Source organism: Tasmannia lanceolata, unplaced genomic scaffold (genome assembly GCF_043159265.1).
Source record: "Tasmannia lanceolata isolate RefF3 unplaced genomic scaffold, GAP_Taslan_0.1 ptg000016l, whole genome shotgun sequence".
Taxonomy (NCBI): domain Eukaryota; kingdom Viridiplantae; phylum Streptophyta; class Magnoliopsida; order Canellales; family Winteraceae; genus Tasmannia; species Tasmannia lanceolata.
In genome coordinates, this window is record NW_027518693.1 from 15,772,247 (window position 1) to 15,793,260 (window position 21,014).

The following is a 21,014-nucleotide window of genomic DNA, read 5'->3' on the forward strand; positions in this document are numbered from 1 at the left end:
CTCGAACCAGGCTCGGCTCGGCTCGGCTAGGCTCGCGAGCGTGAGCCTGCCTTATCGAGCTAGAATTATTTTAATTTTACACCTCTCATTTTCCCTAGACAGCCCTATCTAGTGTTTTTTTACTACTCTTTTTACACTAGGGGGGTGGTCCAAGTAACAAATGGGGTTCCAAAAAAGAAGTGACATATTTTGCCTCCCCCTTTCACTCCCTAGACAACCCTTTTAGTGTATATATTAATATATAATATATATATTTAAACATATTAAATTCTTAACGAGCCGAGCCGAGCCGAGCCTGGCCTAACTCGGGCTCAGCTTGTTAAGGATTCGAGCCGAGCTCGAGCGAGCTTCCGAGCCCGAGCCAAAATTGACACCCTTACTAACAACAAACAATACACATTATTTGGATGTGGGAGTTACAAAGAATTGGCAAGCAAATGAATGGTTTGGTTGTGTTGCATTGGGTGTGCCACGTTACATCAAAGAATGCCTCTCAATGAGTGCCATTATAATAACGAAGTGGGTCACATAAGTTAAGAATGAGGGAGATGATTTTTTCCCCAAAGGATGATGCACCCCACTTTTGAGTGAATTGTGGGCAAACTTTAAGGCTTTTTGACGTCACATCACGTGTGTGTGTGTTGGAGGGGTTGGGGGGTTTACACTTGATGGGGCCGGACTAATTTACACGTGCCTGAATTTATTATTGGGGGCCATGGCCACTAAATAGGGGTGGCAATGGTTCGGTTTCGGTTCGGTTTGACCCCCAAACCGAACCGAACCGAACCGAACCGAACCGAACTTTGAATCGGTTTGGTTTTACCAAACCAAAACCGAACCAAAACTGAATTTTCGGTTCGGTTCCGCCAATTTTGCCACCCTTTACTCATAATAATTGCAAATATTCGGTTTCGGTTCGGTTTGATACCCAAACCGAACCAAACCGAAATTTGAATCGGTTTGGTTTCGGCTCGGTTCCGGTTCGGTTCGGCCAATTTTGCCACCCCTACCACTAAAGCATGCATGTTACATGTAGAACCTCTAAACTAGCTAAGCATGCATGTAGGGCCATAAACCATAAAAGGGATTTTGCAATTCAATGGGAGGCCATGGTCCCCTCATGCTATTTGTGTCTCCGCCCCTTCGGGTGAAAAATTCATCTCCCAAGAATGAGAACGCCCAACAGCAAAACGAAAACAGTACCTCAAGGGACAAAATTATATTAGTGAAAGAAATGGATTGCTATGGCTCTGTTTGGATTGAAAGAAAAACTTTTCTGATGGAAAATTATTCTCTAGAATTTAGAGGGAAATAATATGATTATGGTTAATTTAGAGGAATATCATCATAAATTGAAGGTATCTCTAAATAAAAATTGAACAAGGTGGGTTCAAGTTATTTTTTCCATGAGTAAAATGTAGGCAATTTTACATTTTTTTTTTCCTTTCCAAACTTTTCCACAAGATTCCAGAAATCCAAAGGAGGGGTGGGAAGATCATAATGCCATCGACATACTACTCTTTAAATAGAGGGTATTCTTGTCTTTTTCGAACTTAAATTATCTCCCGTTTCAATTCCGTGAAGTGACGGTAGAATTTACACCATTTGCAAAGCATGGGCAAATGCCACGACTCCTTTTGCAAAATATCAAACTACACGACTCTATTTGCAAATAGGCCACAGTGGAAGACTCTTTTTGCAAAAACCCCAATTAGTTTTACGCCCATTTTACGGCAAAAGAACTGAACCTGTAAGAAAGAAATTCCTATGAAAAATGAGTTAGCCACTCTACAAATCTCATCGTCCAGAGAATTTTTCTTAAGAAATTTTTTGCCATATATCCAAAGAGTACCCACTTCCAACATATCCAATGTTAGGGCCCGCCCGTGTCATCATGATCTGAACCATGGTTGATGGCCTACAAGTGGAGTGAGTTTAGACAAAAAAAAATTAAGTAAGAGATTGCAGTAAACTCCTCTAACTAGATAGTTAGGATCGTCCAATTAGTATGGTTCTCAAGCTAAGGGAACCATGTGGTGGTAAACCTATCAATCCATCTTAAATCTCGAATACACAGAAAAAACATGTATGTGACTATAATTACACCCTATGGTTCCCCTTCATAAGTAGTCATCATAAAATGGGTTGTGTCCATATGGAAGAAAGGAAGACAAGGAAGTTCAAGTGAGTGAGATGAAGGCCTCTGGTACTACACGTTCATCTTCTTCACCTTGTGCAGCTTGCCGATTCTTGAAGAGGAGATGTGCACCCGACTGCATATTTGCTCCTTACTTCCAGGCGGACGATCCTCAAAAGTTTGCCAATGTCCACAAGATCTTTGGGGCAAGCAATGTTAGCAAACTCCTTAGTGAGGTCCCCGAACTACAACGAGAGGATGCGGTTCAGACGTTGGCTTATGAAGCCGAGGCGAGGCTAAGAGACCCTATCTATGGTTGTGTGGGAGACCTTTCCCTCTTACAGTGGAAGATGGTCAGCCTCCAACAAGATCTCGCTAATGCTCGACTGCGTCTCGCACATTATGCCAATCCTCCTCCATTGCCCTCGTCTTCATCTTCATCTTCACAACCATATGATCCCTTTTACAATGAGGCCGATCTTCCATGACTTTATTTCACTTTGTGTGTCTGAGTGGGCTTTTATGTGACTCGGCACCAACTCGGTGATTTTACATACCCTCTGAAATCAAGTACCACTCCACCCCCCACCCCCACCGGCCGCCGCTCTCTCTCCCTCTCTCCCGCGGAGATTAAAAAAAAAATGGCTAACTTTTGTACGTTCATTTCTTATGGGTTAGTATTTTGTTGTAAGAGCAACGAGACACGGGGCTTGTCTGGTGACCCACCCTGACTCGTGACTTGTCCAGATGTGTTAAAGTTTGGGTAATTTATTATAGAGCATAACCTCTTAATTGTGTCTTCTAATATGATGTAAAGTATCTCCTATGTCATTCAAGTTAACTCGCTGATACGACTCGACTCGATTAGGTTTTGAGTCGATCGAGTCACTCGCCAATTAAAAATCATGTAGACCCAACTGGGATTCAGTGCGAACAACTGACTGACTCGGGTTGTGATTCGATTGGGTCTGGAAATTATTTGCTTGGTAATAACCCTCACTGATATGGGAAATGATAAATACGCCCCTTTTCATCACTTGGGACACCCAGCTGCATTGTACGTGGCAATCAGGGCACTTCATTCCTTCAATTGTGAAGTACATCAGCCCCTTTGCAGTCATATATACACTGTATCTGGGTGTCCCAAGTGATGAAAAGGGGTGCATTTATCATTTCCCACTAATATTCCCTCATTTTTTTCTTAATTTTCATAATTTTGTTCAATTGTTTTTTGTACTAGTTCTAGGATGTATAAAACTAAATTTTCAAGCCAGTTTTTTGTACTAGTTCTACTGAATCAAGTTTTTGAGTTGAATCGACCCGACTGAATTCCAAGCATAGTCGAATTTCGAGTTTTGGAACTATGTTTTCTATGTAATAATAAACCAAATCTAGGTTTTCTAATTGATAACTTAACAACAATCAACTCTACCTACCAAATACAGAACGTGATCACTAGCCATTCCTCCATGGAAAAATCAATTTCCATTTTGTTGGTTCTAATGGTCATCATTTCCTTACCTCGGGCTTCCCTTTCCATTCTAATATGATTCACCATTTCAAAAAAAAAAATCATTTCCTTACCATGTTCTATATATGAGTGGACTATGGTCGTGTATGTACATAATCTAAACACAAATTTTCCGATGTACAAGCCTTATCACTAGGGGTGCAACTTGGGTCAGGTGTACAAGCCTTATCACTAGGGGTGCAACTTGGGTCAGGTTTTACTCGACCCACATTGACCCGACCCGAAAATGGTATGGGTCGGGCTTAGAAATCATGGGTCTTGGGTAGGGTCAGATTTTAGTTTAAAACCCCGGCTCAATCTTGGGTAGGGTCAGGTTTGAAGAAAAAAAAACATGAAACCCAAAACCCGACCCAACTTATGTAGGTGTGCTATGACATTTTTAATTATCTCTTGAATAACATAGCAAATTATTCTTCAATATATTGATATAATTGTTTTCATTGAGGTGATCATGTTTGTGATGTGGAAATATCGTTTCCTTCTTAAATTTATACACTCGATTACATAAATTTAGAGATTTTTGGTGTGAAGATTTTTTTTTTCCTACAACGCGTCAACTTGAAAAAACCCGACCCGAGAATTATCATGGGTAGGGTTGGGTTTGGGAATCATGGGTTTTCCGGAAAAAAGCCAACCTGATCTGATCCGAGATATTTCTCGGGTAGGATAGGGTTCTTCAGAACCCGACCCGCCCGACCCGAGTTGCACCCCTACTTCTCACACATCTATTAATAGAACAATTACTATCAATGAGCGGTCTCTTAAATGGTTTATACACAGAGTTTCTGTGTTTAGTTTATACCCTATAGTAGAACTTACTGTATGGTCATCATGTTATCATTTCAAAAAATCTTTAATAGTGGGTGGATCCAAAGAAGCTTTTTCTTTGGTGGGCATGTGGAAATATGATTAGAAGAAAACCCTACTTACTCATTCTGCCATTCATTCAAGTGGGCATACGTGCATTGTTCAAAGGAACATGGATCCAACTTTCATGTCTAGTATTTTCCGGGATTTCCTCGGACCATAGTCACACAAAACTAATTGCTCACTAGGCCATATATGGGTAATATAAGTATATTTAGCCAATAATAATAATAATTAACAACTATTGAAAATAGGGATTTGCTAGCATCCATCGCAGAAGGCATTTCACGGATGGTCTGTTGCATGTAAGAGCAGCTACGTGGGATGAATAAATGAATGAAGACAAAATCTGTTGAAAAGTGAACCTGTGTGGCTGCTCTCACATGCAACAGACCATCCGCGATGGACGCTTGCAAATCCCTTGAAAGTATAAGCAGTAGTTAGGCATGCCAACGGAACAGACATTCAGATCGATCCTTTAGATCCGAATCTAAATGGGAGGGATATGGACATATGATGTGGGTCCGTTGGAGTGTCTCATGTGGGATATAGACACACAATTCTAGACTACTGAAAAAGTCCGGTGTGTCCCAGATACAAATATATTTTGCTAGAGCGTGAAAATTCCCTTAATTTTTCTACTTACATGCTAAACATGAGCGATATTTTTAGTATGGGATTTGCTAGGGTCCATCACATAATGCATTTCGCGTACCCGTTGTTGCATGAGAAAGCAGCCACATACGATGAATTGAATGAATAAGACAAAATCTGTTGCTATGTGACTGCTCTGTTAGAATATGTGAGATCCAACCGTTGGATTGGGTGTAGATCTCACCATTGGATCATCTTTGTGGTAGATTAGGCAAGTTGGTTAAGTGAGGTAACCTAGCTAAATTAAGCAATTAGATTGAATTAGAAATTAGGCCATCTCTTTCCATAGTTATCATAATCTCCTATCTATGTTTATCATGTAAGTGCTCTATAAAAGCACTGGTTGGTTCTCTTGTAATAGTATTCAAAAATTAGTAAAATATCATAATTTGTCATGGTATCAGAGCAGGTCGGTCGGACCTCGCCTTGAGCACAACACGAAAAAGCTTCCGTCTCTGGCGGGCGGCTGATCTAGCCATCAGCCCGGCTTTTTTTTTTTCCCACTTATTTCTCTCTGTATTCATTTCCTTCATTAATCGCCTAATCCTCGCGTGACGTTTCCTACCATGTTTGCTTGACCTTAATTGATCCACAAAGCCTCCCTCCTTTCTACTTGGTCTTGCCTTCACTATCAACACATCTAAAGATTGAAGAAGGTCCTGCTTTTGCTGTTGTCTCCACATTAATCTTGTATGTCTGATTGGACGGATAATAATCGCCATTCATCGAGCTTTGCTTCAAACTTGAGGCCTTTCTATGGTGACCATCAGATGAGACAAAACAACAAGCCCCACTCTTTTTCTCAATGAAGCTATCATTTTATCTAACACGGAAACCGTAGATGTTTCTAGACAAGAACGTTTAAGACCATTGTAAAGATACGGTGGAATAACATCATCCTATTCTACTCAGGACACCCAATTCCGTTGATCCTTACTATAACATTCACCCTAGTTATTGATATTGACACCCCTTGGATTTCATTTTCCATATTTTTCCTTTGGGAGATTCTCCATATTTTATGTGTGCACCGGTTTAATGCACTGTCCAAAATTTTCAATTGATGATTGCCTTCGTGATCCAAACCGCTAGTTGTTGTACTTCCCTTTCTTTCATATTTGTTCAATTCCATCATCATTCTATTTCAGTTGAGGTACCTTTCTAGGTGCGTGCCTGAAATATTCAATCCTTTTGGTTGAGGTACTTCATTGAAGTGAGTGCCCAAGAGTGTAATTCTCTTCCATTAGGATCGGTATCTAAAGCCGACCCATGTTCTTCTTGCCAATTCCGGCATTGGTCCATAGTGACCCATTCTTGCCCATTCCGGCAATGGTCCATTATGACCCATTTTTTGCCCATTCCAGCATTGGTCCATCGTGACCCATTTTTACTCGCCCATCAAGGCTTGAGTCATTCTTGCCAATCATGGCATTGATCCCTAGGGACCCATTTCTATGAGGTTCGGTATTTCAACCAACCCATGAAGACCCGCTCATTGAGGCTAGAGTCTGACCAAGCCCATTGAGGCTCTCTGCGGCACATCAACAAAGCGGCGCATTCTTTGGCAATCATCGGCAACAACGTCATAGCCATCATCAAGGGATCTTCGTCGTCAACTTTTGACATTGTTAATCAAATTGGTAGAAATTAGGGGAATTCAATTTTACTGGGAATTTTATAGTAATCAAACGTATATCGATTTCCAATCCATATACGTTTGAGGGGGCATGTTTGAATATGTGAGATCCAACCATTGGATTGGGTGTAAATCTCACCATTGGATCATCTTTGTGGTAGATTAGGCGATTATTATGAAATTGGTTCCATTGTTATCATAATCTCCTTTATATTTTTATCATGTAAGTGCTCTATAAAAGGTTGGTTCTCTTGTAATAGTATTCAGAAATTAGTAAAATATCATAATTTGTCACTCTCATTCAACAACCTGTCTTCGAAATGCCTTCTGCGATGGTCCATAGCTAATCCTTCTAGTATAATAATATCTAACATAACAAAACTATAAAAATCTCATTCTGAATGAATCAATTCGAAGGAACAAGGTTTCCATCCATCTCCTCTCTCTCATTGAACCCTACAACTCATCATCAGTTGTTGCCTCTATTTGATGGTCGCCATGGACACACTCCTTCATCTTTATACATCGTATTGTGATTATGTTCATCGAATCACCATTGTCCGTCGCTGCATTCTTCGCCGAAAACAAGCTTATAGTAAGAACACATACTATGTTATTTTTGTGGGGGACTAAAAGAACCTAGGACAAACTTTTATTTGTGTAAAATAATAGTAGAACCTAGGACACTCTGATGGATGCTTTGATTCCTAACGGAAATATGACACAGACAGAAATTATGATCCACGGATCCAACTGAGTAGGACCCTCCTGAGTTAGGATTAAAATGGATCCTAGCATAGACATAGGCAGATTCAATGGGGTAATTGGGTCTGTTGACAGCCCTTCTTGAAATTTCTAATTATGATGATTCAATTTCTTCTAAAATTCTTATCCTTGAGTAAATTTAAAAAGTAAGATAACTAAAACTAAGGTAAAAACTAAGATAAAGTAAATTAAGATATGTTGAATGGTTAAATACCTCTTCTCTAGATGTAGTTATCTATTTATATAGTTTTTCCATGGAAGCCGTCCATAACCAGGGGCGGAGCCGTCCATAAGGGGGGCAAAGAATGGTTGCTATAGCATGTTGGGGCCCACCATTTTACACTCTATGTTTTGATAGGTGGGGCCTGTCATCTTCCCCTAACCCATGCATAAGGTGGAACCCACAATTTACCACTCTGTTATGGGGCCCACTATTTACACCTCATGATGTGTGTGGCCCACTATTTTACACCTACGTATAGCATCACCCAAAATTTTAGTGTTTTAACTGAGATTTTATATGTTGAGTGTGCGTGAAGTCTAGTTTTTTTCAAATATACTATAGGCCCACATCATAAGATTATCCAAACCGTTCATTTGTTAGGCCACAACATATATAAGATGCACCGCATAAATAATCTCCATTGGATGATCCAAACCCTCAGATCTATATAGGTTTTTATAACGAACAATCCCATCGTAGATAGGAAGATTAGGATCATCCAATGGAGGTGATTTACGAGGTGTAGTCTCTTTATGATGTGGCCCAACGAATGAACAATTTGGAACATCTATGAAGTGGGCCACAATACTTTAAAAAATAATAATAATAGTGTACTTTAGATTTTAGGTGCACAGAACATGTAAAATCTCATAATTACTTACATAGCATATAACATCTCGTAGCTAGGGTGGCCATTCTGTAAGCCACTTATCCAGATTTGCTAAGTAATGGAGAGTGAGAGAACTGATAATTTTGAAACCAATTTAAGAAAAATTCTGAAATTAAGGGGGATGGGGCAACTTTACGTAAACAATGAGAGAGAGAGAGAGAGAGAGAGAGAACTGATTTAATAAAGGGGGCAACTTTAAGGAAAAATAAAACTAAAGAGAGAGAGAGTTTAGGAACTGATTTAAGGAAAAAAAAATACCGAAAATAAAGGGGCAACTTTACGGAAAAAATCAAACTAACAGAGATACCTATTTAAGAAAAAATCCCGAAATTAGGGGGTAACTTTACGCAAAAAAATCAAAGTAAATCTATCGATTTAAGCCTAATTAAAAAAATTGAGGGCAATTGCCCCCCTTGGCTCCGTCACTGTCCATAACTACCGTTTTTAGTAGGAAACCTATCATAACTGTCTTCAACTACTCATTTCGAATTTCAAATCTCAATTCGTTGAATATAACTATTATTATTCTTACTTTTAGAGAAATTGCCCTTGGTGGATGATTGTCCCAAATCCAACTAATCACTAACTAACGAATGATTCGGTTTCACATGACCATTCTTATCCTAATTTCAAAAATGGGTGTAAATACTCATCTAGCTCAGTCTCTTTGATCACAAATTCCCTCTTGATACAGTTCCATTGCATTTTCTCCCATCCTCAAGTTGTGGCAAAAATTACCATCTCCCCAACATAAGGCTCACCCTATGCATCCACAACCTCATAAAACTTCCGGATAATCGTTGTGTTTATTAGTAAACTTCCGGAGATGAAGAAAAGATCATCATGCATAGCACAAGTCTCCTCTAAGAACTTGGCTAATCTTCAAGGATCAATGCTATTCCCTTGGCCCAAGATATAACATGAGAAGAAGCACCCTCCACGTCTAATTCACCTTCAATTTGGTCCCTAAAGATGCTCATGCCGGGTGAAGAGAATGGACCTCAGGCTCCTGAAAAATGTATAAATAATGATGCCATTATGGTCTCTAAATACACCTTTGATTCCCTCTTTGCCCAGGTTACCAAAAGGAGCAACTGTCAACATTAAGTTTGGGGCATTAGGTAGAGGAGGTTTCTGTTAGAAGTGTCTATCTTTGAAACCTTCTAACCTTGTTTGTGGCCTTGCATTAGGCAATCCTTTGCATAAAGGATACTAATCAACATATTTGGTAACTTCTTAAAAGGCAAGTTAGCACTAAAGAAACATGCTAATCTTGTGCTAAAGAAGCCAAACGAATTTCTGCTGTTTTTAGAAGTATTATGGGAGCTTCATAGCCTATAAATCTAGACTCTTGGTCCCTCCTCCTCTCACTATTAAGTGTTCTTTCTTTTTCTAGAAAAACACATCAAATGAGAGGTTTCCCATAAGCCTAGGGATGGGGATGAGGACGAGAAGATCAAGGGGTGTTTTCGAGTCATCATTGTGCTCGGAAAAGTACAAAGGCTTCGTCCAATTTCAAGCTTCAAGGCAACGGCCCTGGTGAAAGGTACTTCTAACTCATCTCGTTAATTCAAGTTTTTCTTTGATTTTCAATGCCCAAGATCCAAAGCTATCATTAAGTTAATGTTTATAATAACAGTTTCCACATAGCTGACACGTCTTCTTTGATACGGTACCTTCCAAATTCGTCTAGAACTCCATGGGGGCATTAAGCAGACGAGTTGAATCCAATTTCTGAGCTAGAACTCCATGTTACAGTGCAGTCCATTGAGTATCCCCAAACTTATATGTCCTGATGTGTCCAGTAGTGCCATGCTGAATATGATTTTCAAAGCGAAAAATACGAAAGGGAGCATTTTTACTTGAAGATTCGATCTTTTTCTCTAGCAAAATTTCCCACATAATCACAAAAGGGATGACGCCAAGGAACCTTTCCTATATAGCCAAGACATCTAGTGATCGATCTTAGCATGAAATTCTCAATTGAGTCCAAATCTGGTGCCACCCATTGAATGCCAAACAAACAAAAAAAAAAAAAACTAACCAAATTTTTATTATATTTTATGTTTTGACCCTTTATTCTTCCCTCTTCCAGCCCAAAATGTCATGTAACCGCCCTTTATCCTTCACCTCTAGTCAAAGTTAACAAGAATGTCGTATGTAGGTCTTGGGCCTATTTCTCAATTGGTTGAGGCTTTGTATCCCAACCTTGAGGTCTAGGTTCAATCCCAGCTTATCTACCACCAAAAAAAAAAACATAAGCGTATCATCGCAAATTTGGTAGATAAACAGATTAAATCAGTAGTTTGTCAGATTGTTTTCACAACCAAGTCATGGAAAAATATCCTAGCAACATGGAGTTCTAGCTCAGAAATTGGATTCGACTCGTCTGTTTAATCACATAGGATTTTGTATGATAATTTGGGGAAATTGAGAACATATTATGGCCCTCCCTCCACTTACACCTCCATGTAAGGGCGTCAATTGACCCAGATGGTTCCAGATCCGATCATTAATGAACAGGATTTGGGCACAACTTCTGGATGGGAACATATCCATTGGATCCATATCATATCCTAATGTCCGAAATTATTTTGTTTCGTGAGTTACACGTAGTCAAAAAATATGGAGCGTCCTACATCCGAATGGAGGGTACCCATGTAAGAAAACACCCCTTTGAGGCCGTTTGGATTCGTGGATTTTAGAATCTTGGATTTCCTTAAAATTCTAGATGGGATACAAGAGAAGGAGACCGTCGGTTGTTTTCTAATTTCTCGCACTTCTTTCCGAGGAGTGAGAGAGTAGCACATCGTCTTGTGTTTCTAGGTTTTAGAAATCTCAGGATTGGGGAGTGTTAGAATATGTAGGATCCAACGGTTGGATTGGGTTAAGATCTTGGAGGTAGATTGGGTAACCTTGGAGGTAGATTGGGTAAGTTGGCTAGATGAAGCAACTAGATAAATTAGGCAATGGATAGAAGAGGCAAGCAAGAGAGATTAGAAAATAGATTTGATTACGATTCTTTCCCTCCGTAACTATCTTAATTTGATTCTATGTTTATCATGTAAGTGCTCTCTTTAAGCACACAATGATCCTCTTGTAAAAGTATCAAAGAATTAGTACTGAAATTCCAAGATTTATCAAGATATTTAAAACCTGGATTCCTTACTTAAAATTCAGGATAATGGATTGTACCGAATTCATTGCTCACAAGTTTTCAAACTAAAACCTGGATTCTAAAATCTACGTATCCAAACAGCCCCTTTATATTTCCGTTCATTTATGTTTATTAATGAATGGTAATTTCATAACACAAAAATATAAACTCAACCCCAAAACAACAAACAGCATTTTACCTTCCCACTTTTTTGTTTCTATGACCATTCTTCTCTCTCTTTGAAGTTTCCTCCATCTTCCCTCCCCAAACCTTAAGCCCCAGAGTTGAATTTGGAATGGATTGACCTACTCAGAAAGTAGGTAATGAAAGGTACGCTGAAAAGGAATCGAATAGAATGTTCACTGCCGCGTGTACACACAGACTCTTCACAATGAGACAAATAGATTGTTTTCAATTATTGGAGCTAAATTAGGGCAAGTTTAATATTAAAACTACTAAAGTTAAGTATGTATGATGGAATTCAGTAACTTTTGCACATTGTGAATTCGATAGTGCATTCATAATGCGGTCCACCTTGTGAAATTGCATATTGCGAATGTGGCCACACTCAATAGAAAATTCTCTTCAATTTAAATAAACCAACAACACTTTAAATTAAGGGAATATTACATTTACACCCCCTCTAGTTTCTGACACATCCACTTCCACCCCTATAGTTTAAAACGTGACAAATACACCCTTGTAGTTTCAATTTGTTTAAGGTTTGCCCCCTCAGCTGAAGGTTCGTCCATATATTAAAGGGTTAGGATGATCCGATGGAGCTGATTTTTTGGGCACACCCTATCTATGTCAGGACCCATCAAATGAACGCTTTGGATCATCCAAATAATGTGGGCCCACATTATTTGGATGATTTTTTGGTAGTGTTTGGATTCGCGTATGGGCCCACATTATTTGGATTCGATCCTGCCCACGTGGCACACATTGGCCGAAAAAAGTGGCTGTTAAGAAATAGTCTAACAGCTAACCTTCAATTTAGAATTTTTCAACAATTAAATGGTTTGTCGGTGGGCCCACAATTTGATCAAATGAAGAGAAGTCTTTTTGCCTTTGTCATTTCCAATAGTTTGTCACCATTAAAAGGTACGATATAGAAAAAGACTAATAAAAAAAATAAGGGAGATGATATTTTCACCCTCTCCATTACGTGTACACCCCCTTATAACCTGATTTGACGTGACAAGGGGCAACTTTATCTCAAATCACGTTATAAGGGGGGTGTGCAAGTACTGCAGGGGGTGAAAATTTTATCACCCTTAAAAATATGAGGCCCACAATCTTTTTTCATGCAAATAAACAAATAAAACGAGTGTGAACATGAAATTGGCTTGTGGTGGGGCCAATCATTTAAAATCTAACCTACCAATCTTTCACATAGTACCACCACGCACCAATCTCATTCAACGACTTGGATTGCTCCCATTGGCCAGACGAAAAGAAAAGAAAAGAGATCGCAACCGTTGATCTAATAGATGATCATGAACGAATACAATCGATGACATATATACAATGATCGGGACCATCTATCTATAGGCATAGAGCAAGGTGATCAAGCCAATGGAGATCTCATTCACTAAATTAAGTCTTGCAAAAATCAACGGCTTAAAAGACATTTTTAGTAACATTTTTTTCATCATACTTAATCAAAGGTCTATATCATCCGATTAAAGTGAAGCCTAGAGGAAACCAATTATCTTCACAAAATATTTTGGGAAATGATACAGTCTTCCCCTTTCCTTACCCGTCCCACCCCCTCTTTTAGCACTATGGGATGATCCAAACCGTCCATTTGATGGTCCATCAGATGGACGGTTTAGATAAATCTCATTTTCCACCAGCAAGTCCTTTTTTCCCTTCCTTTTCTTCCACACAATGCATCCGTGTGGAAGCTTCCCAAAAGACCCAAACTCACGTACGCCTCTTTTTCTAACCCCAATCTCCCTTCCTTTTTCTCCACCACCACACACACAAAAAAACAGAGACCTAAAGACTATATCACATCCATGGCGGGGTGCACCACCGATGCAGCCCGAACCCTATCATGCCGAGACGGTCCAGCCGCGGCCCACCTAAAACTCATAGCCATAGCCGTAATCTTCATCACAAGCGTCGTCGGAATCTCATCACCGGTCATGCTCGCTCACATTTTCCATGGAAAACCCTTCTACTCCAACGCGATCCTCCTCATAAAATGTTTCGCCGCCGGCGTAATTCTCTCCACCTCACTCGTCCACGTCCTCCCTGACGCTTTCCAAGCCCTAGCCGACTGCCAGGTGGCATCCCTCCACCCTTGGAAGGATTTCCCCTTTTCCGGCTTCATCGCCATGATCGGAACCCTAATGGCCCTTCTAGTCGATATCGCCGCGAGTTCACATGCGGAAAAGCCCGATTATACTCCGGTTGGATCTGAGGATCCGGCTAAGAAAATTGAGGTCCAATTGGATTCGAGAGTGGTTGTTGCTTGTCATGATTCTCAGGTGGATGAATTGACGAAATTGAAACAGAGATTGGTTTCTCAGGTTCTTGAAATTGGGATTATTTTTCATTCGGTTATTATTGGGGTTACTTTGGGGATGTCTCAGAATAAGTGTACTATTAGACCTTTGGTTGTGGCTTTGGCTTTTCATCAGATTTTTGAAGGGATGGGTCTTGGTGGATGCATTGCTCAGGTAATTGTTTTCTTGGATCCCATCAAAATCAGTTCTTATTTCTGAATAGGGTGTTTTTTTTTTTACTAAGCTAGGGTTTATTTTGTTCTTGGTTATGCTTGGTATAATCCCATGAAGACTACCCCCATCTGAAGATCTTTAAAATAGGGGAATATCAATGATGCCCTTTTTCTTTGTAGCTGTGATACAACGAATTACTCCAAAATCTTAAGGTCTGGGTAGGGTTACACTATACAAGTAGGATGGTCAATCAATCCCAAGAACAACTTAATACAAGGATTTCTAATCCCCATGAAGACTAACCCCAATTGCACATATGCAAAACAGGGGAATATCAACTAAGCCATTTGTGTAGCTGTGAAACAACCAATTACTACAAAATCTTAATCTACAACCAATTACTCCAAAAAAATTTATCTGTTAAGAGTTGATGTCATCCTCTCTATTCGTGACTGTACTCGCGCTCATGTGGTCCTTCTTTTGGGTTGGCCGTACGAATGATTTTTAATACCAAGGAGTTTTTGGGTTCTGAATTCAGGACATGCTGTGAGGCAGAGCTGTGATTACAATTGGTGATCTTATATTTTATATTCTTGGTTGCATCATTTTATATAAGATATTAGAGAATATTAAGTATTAGAAAATATGTCTATCACAACCACCCTCTTTTTTTGGTCTGGAAAACACTTAATTTCCCTTTTGATTACGTAAAAACGGAAATTTTCTTTTGATTGTTTCTAACAAAGGTATTTTATCTATGTTTAGAGTAATTTGGGCCAAGAGATGGATGGATTGAACCAGAGTTTTCTTGACTATAAAAGTTACGAAATTTTTCATTATCTGAAATTCTATACAAATAAGAAAAGCAGAAAGTTACAGTTAATCCGTCTCCATCTCAATGCTTGTGCCTGTGACAATGGTAAAGGCTTGACTCGGAAAGGAGATCATCAGTACTCAAGCTTGGATATATGATAATGATGATCAAAACTAAAACATTTTCGAACAGTTAAAACGTCAGTCATAAGGCTAATATCAGCTTCTCCATTGCTGAACCTACAAATAGTGTACTGTGAAGTATATGTATTTTTAACAACATTTTCTAAGAAGATACTCTCATATATCTTATGTGATTAGATTTTTTCTATTTAAATATTAGAAACACAAGATTATAATATCAATAAACCCCTTTTAGTAGTCCAGCCATCTAAGAACTCAACTCAACTCAACTAAGCCTTTGTCCCAAACCAGTTGGGGTTGGCAATTAACCATATCTTTTATAGAACCAGTATAATCAGAATCTGCAGATGATCATATTTAGCTTCAAAACTATCTGTTTATAATGATGATTTTTCTGTTGATTTATAGGCGGGTTTTAATTTTGCGACGACAGCGTATATGTGCGTGATGTTCGCGGTGACGACTCCGTTGGGGATTCTGTTAGGAATGCTGGTTTTCTACATAACTGGGTACGACGATAGTAGCCCCAAAGCTCTAATATTGGAAGGGCTTTTGGGGTCTCTGTCTTCAGGTATACTTATTTATATGGGTCTTGTGGATCTTATAGCTGTTGATTTCTTCCACAACAAACTGATGAGTTCCATTTCATGGATGAAGAAGAGTGCTTACATCTGCCTTGTTCTTGGGTCTGCTTCAATGTCTGTGCTTGCTCTCTGGGCTTAATTGTTTGTTCTTATAGATAACATGCCACTGTACAAGCAATCTCTCTCTCTCTCTCTCTCTCTCTCTCTCTCTCTCTCTCTCTCTCTCTCTCTCTCTCTCTCTCTCTCTCTCTATTTTTCTAGTAGGACAAGGTTCTCTCTCAAGATGTATTTTAGTAGAACAAGATAGCTCGTGACATGGGGAACCTCCATGTGATTCACTTTTTGGAAGTGGCTGAGATTAATTAAAAGAAAGTAATATGCCTGACGCAAGTCGTACGAAACTCCTTTTAGATGCATGGTTTTTATAATCCAAAATTATTAAGACCTGGTTTTTACAAGCTAAAACCTGAATTTTATAAGCTAAAACCTGTGGATTATATATTTTCACGATTGGAAAATCCAGGTTTTAGCTGACAAAATCTAGGTTTTAACTTGATACAGCATTAGTCTCACAGTCCCTAATTATATGAGCAGGGTCCGGTTGAATTGGCTAGGCCTTCTCCTGTGTGTAGGTTTACGTGGAGCTGGAGATCCAAAGCCAAAACGAATGACTAATAGGGGTCTTTATGAATGAAATTTCCAATAAAATCCAGGTTTTAGCTAACGAAATTCAGGTTTTAACTTGTAAATTCAAGGTTTTAGCTTATAAAATCCATGTATCCAAATGGCCCCAGGTGCTTTGTGCCACAAGCTTCGATGGAGACTTAAGATTTTGATAATTAATTTTGAGTCCAAGACTGATTATTAGACTCAAAGTTGCCTTCAGGCCCTGTCTTATTTTGATTTTTGAGAACCAATTGCGATTACAAAAGTGATTATTGGACTCAAAAGTAAACGGAATTTTGAGTCTAATAATCAATTTGAGAACAGAATGTAAATTTGTATCCAATAATCAGGAGTCAATATCAGTTCTCAAAATCCAAGGGAAATGTTATAGTTGCCCCTTTTTTCTTCCGTGTGTAAGCCCCATCTAGTGTATTTATGACTAAACTTTTACACTACAAGGGGGTGGCCCAAGTAAGAGAAAGGGGCGAACGTATCATTTTCCAATCCAAAACATAGAGTCTTAATTTTGAGTCCAAGAATCAGTTTTGGACTCAAAATCTAAAGAGAAGTGGACCTTAGATTATTTTTTATATACCATGGTCGTCCATAATTTAAAACTGATCTTAGAACTAAAATGATTAGTCACAAATAAACTCGATGAAGCAAAGTATAAAGCTATGTAGAAATTGAGACGGCAAAAGCTTAAAAACTTGCTTGCGTGGGCAGCCCAATTTTATTTTAGTGTGATCTACGTGTAGACTGCAACTGAAAAAGCCACAGATTGACCCCTACATGCTAGTGGGTTGCACACCCAAAACTAAAGCACCACAGACATTTTACTCTTAAATGATAGGGTGGGGGGCCCAACATTTTATGGCTAAGCATATAGTATGGCTGGGGGCCTTCATTTGACTCTTAAATCTGAAAGGTCAACCAATCTTTACCCAAACCATGTATATTGCCGGGCCCACTATTTTACACCTCAACGATATGATGGCGTGGGGCCCAACGTTTTTTTTTTTTTTTTTTTGATAGGTTGGGGGGCCCAACATTTTATAACAATGCCTAGCATGGGTGGGGGGCGCCATTTTACACCTCATGTTTCTAAGTGGTGGGCCACCATCATGCATAGGGTGTGGCCCACCATTTTACATTTCTCTCATTGAACTCTATAACCCATTCACAGGTCACAGCCTCCATTGGTCGATCATCGCCTACATTAGCCACCGAATCGCCACTATATAAGTTGCCCACCTTCTTTGCTGAAAACACAGACTAGTAGTAAAAATATACACTAAATTCTTTTTGGGAATTTGCTAGTGACCATCATAGAAGGCATTTTGATGTTGGGCTGTTGCATGTGAGAGCAGCCACCTCAGATGAATTAAATGAATAAGACAAAATCTACCTGAGGTGGCTGCTCTCACATGGAACAGCCCACCGCAAAATGCCTTCTGCTATGGTCCCTAAAACAGATCCAAAAAGAAGAATCCGTGGATCGGTTGGCACTTGGCAGTGGTGGAGATGAAAAAACAAAACAAAAATTAAAGTAGTCATTTTGGTCCTTTTTGTCGTACAATGCAAGATGCACGTAAAATCAAATAAAAAGCCATCCACATGTCATTTGAGAAACATAACACGATTTTTGAAAAACTTTCCATAAAAAATAATAGGGAAAATTATTAAAAAAATGCAAAGTTTTGTCTAAATTGTGAATAAAGGGTAGTGGTTTAAAAATTATAAAAGAAGTGTTGTTAGGTGAGAGAAGATGGCTTTTAGGACAAATATACCCCTCCTAATGGTTCCGGGGTATAAAATGTACTTCCCTAATGGTTCCGGGGTATAAAATGTGGTTCCCTAGTGGTTCTAAGGTATAAAATGTGGTTCCGTAGTGGTTCCGGGGTAGAAAATGTGGTTCCCTAGTAGTTCCGAGATATAAAATGTGGTTCCCTAGTGGTTCCGGGGTAGAAAATGTGGTTCCCTAGTGGTTCCGGGGTATAAAATGTGGTTCCCTAGTGGTTCCGGAGTAGAAAATGTGGTTCCCTAGTGGTTTCGGGGTATAAAATGTGGTTCCCTAGTGGTTCTGAAGTATAAAATGTGGTTCCGTAGTGGTTCCGGGGTATAAAATGTGGTTCCGTAGTGGTTCCGGCTTATAGAATGTGGTTCCGTAGTGGTTCCGAGGTATAAAATGTGGTTCCCTAGTGGTTCCGGGGTAAAAAATGTGGTTCCCTAGTGGTCCTGGGGTAGAAAATGTGGTTCCCTAGTGGTTCCGAGGTAGAAAATGTGGTTCCTTAGTGGTTCCGAGGTATAAAATGTGTTTCCCTAGTGGTTCCGGGGTAGAAAATGTGGTTCCCTAATGTTTCCGAGGCATAAAATGTGTTTCGGTAGTGGTTCGAGGGTATAAAATGTGGTTCCCTAATGGTTCCGATGTATAAAATGTGGTTCCATAGTGGTTCTGAGGTATAAAATGTGGTTCCGTAATGGTTCTGGGGTATAAAATGTGGTTTCGTAGTGGTTCCTTAGTGGTTCCGGGGTATAAAATGTCGTTCTCTAGTGGTTCCGGGGTAGAAAATGTGGTTCCCTAGTGGTTCCAGGGTATAAAATGTGGTTCCCTAGTGGGTCCGATGTATAAAATTTGGTTCCCTAGTGGTTCCGAGGTAGAAAATGTGGTTCCCACGTCGGGCCCGTACGGGCGGGGTCGACCCGTGTGTCACCCGGATTTTTGCCTTATTTTTTAAGATGTTTTTGGGAAATGTTATCCACATTACTGTATTTTGATGAGGACACTCCTCACTTTATTAAAAGAACGGTATGGCCCGCACCATAGGATGATCCAGACCGTCCATTAGATGGGCCACAGCCTAAATAGGTTGTGCCCCAAAAAGCATTTCTGTAGGTTTATCCTAACCCTCTGATCAGAATGTTAGAGGGTTGGTCCTAACCCTCTATAGATCGGAGGGTTAGGATCAACCTATGGAAATGGTTTTTAGGACACAACCAATTTAGGCTGTGGCCCATCTAATTGACGCTTTGGATCATCCTATGGGGGGCCATACCGTACTTTTAATTAAATGAGAAGTGCCCTCATCAAAATACAGTAGTGTGGATAACATTTCCCTTTTTTGTATGGGAATTTGCTAGCCACCTTTGCCGAGGCAACTTCTCGGCTTGTGGCCCATCCTTTGATGCAAAGATTGGCAGAAGTAATATGGGTGCAAAGGTGGCTAGCAAAAGCATAATTGCAAAAAATAGTGATCATTACTTGCAAAAAATAGTATTAAAATGAAAAGTATTAAAATGAAAAATTACGAAAAAATGGAAGCACAGTATTAAAATTACAAAAAATACCAAAATATGCACTAACATATGACAATTACCGAACTACAAAGTTTGACTGTCTTCCGTCGGAAGTCCGAACGTTTGTTCGGAAGTCCGAAGTTTTGTTCGGACTTCGGACGGAAGCCAGTAGAATAGGGATAATTCCAAAGATTTTTATTTTCAAATTGAGTAAAAATTGGAAGGATAATAGGGATATACATTGTGATATTAGTGTCATGCAGGCAACCATAAATTGAAGCTTGATTTTGATGTTTTAGAATAAAAAAATGCAAAGAAAATGAATTTATCTTGAAAATGAGGAAAACAACAAAATTCAGTTTTAAGCTCAAAATTCATTTTCTTTGCATTTTGTAAAATTGCTTCGATAAGTTTATCATGAATAAACCCTCATGATTACCAAACCCTGTTGTAAATGGCAACCTTCAAAACCCTTCCATGGAGTTTTCCACGTTAGAAAAGTCTTGAGGAAGAAGAATGTGGTAGGTGAGAAGGTAATAAGTGCATAGGAATAGGTGTAAAAAGGTAGAGAGAAAAAAGAGGTAGGAGGGGTATATTTGTCCTAAAAGCCATATTCTACAACACCTTTTTTTATAAATTTCAAATCAATACCCTTTGTTCACAATTTCGCATAAACTTTGCATTTTTTTAATGATTTTTCCAAAATAATATAGTTGATATTCTTTGTGATATGAGTCCTTAGGTTTTTCAAATTCAGAACTGGCAATTAATGGACTTCAATCCATGAGATCCGTCAACATTTCTTCTAGGTTTGGATATTATTCAAGCTTAAGTCGTCTCAAGATATAATGATAAAAGAAGCTTGTCTTGGATTTTGAAAACCCGTTTTGAGGCCAAAACATATTATTGGACTGCAGATTAAACATCTAGTGAACAAGGAAATTGATATAATAATAAAAGAAAGTTGATGAATTGATGCTAAGGCCACATTTGGCAACCATGATTTTTTTTTTCATGGAAATGTTGAGAGAGGAGTATGGAGACTGGGACGGGGTGAGAAATCAGAAGACATGAGTCAGGAGAGCTTTTCAGCCACTTCTCACCCTCTCTCCAGTCCCACTCGATCATCCCCTCTCAATTCTCTTAGTTTCCACCTTCCTTGGTCCTCTCCCACCCAGCA

General features: G+C 39.3%; 1 protein-coding gene and 1 pseudogene across 3 annotated transcripts; both read left to right on the forward strand.

Moving 5' to 3' along the window:
- Nucleotides 1-2,143: 2,143 nt before the first annotated feature.
- Nucleotides 2,144-2,960, forward strand: LOC143848675 (protein ASYMMETRIC LEAVES 2 pseudogene; annotated as a pseudogene).
- Nucleotides 2,961-13,559: 10,599 nt separating this feature from the next.
- ZIP6 (ZIP metal ion transporter family) lies at nt 13,560-16,256 on the forward strand. 3 transcript variants are annotated; one of them, XM_077357995.1, is made up of 3 exons: nt 13,560-14,330; nt 15,696-16,049; nt 16,090-16,256. In XM_077357995.1, the coding sequence occupies exons 1-2, from the start codon at nt 13,665-13,667 to the stop codon at nt 16,008-16,010; spliced, it is 981 nt and encodes a 326-aa protein (XP_077214110.1). In that variant the 5' UTR covers nt 13,560-13,664; the 3' UTR covers nt 16,011-16,049; nt 16,090-16,256. The 3 variants fall into 3 exon arrangements, with proteins under 3 accessions (XP_077214110.1, XP_077214109.1, XP_077214108.1); XM_077357994.1 differs by having other exon boundaries at nt 16,098-16,256; XM_077357993.1 differs by lacking the exon at nt 16,090-16,256 and having other exon boundaries at nt 15,696-16,061.
- The last annotated feature ends 4,758 nt before the right edge of the window (nt 16,257-21,014 follow it).

What these genes read in the sequence shown, in the direction of transcription:
- ZIP6 (XM_077357995.1), top strand. Translation starts at nt 13,665, where the DNA reads ATGGCGGGGTGCACCACCGATGCAGCCCGAACCCTATCATGCCGAGAC. An exon ending in TTGGTGGATGCATTGCTCAG is followed by an intron (nt 14,331 to 15,695) that starts GTAATTGTTTTC and finishes GTTGATTTATAG; the next exon opens with GCGGGTTTTAATTTTGCGAC.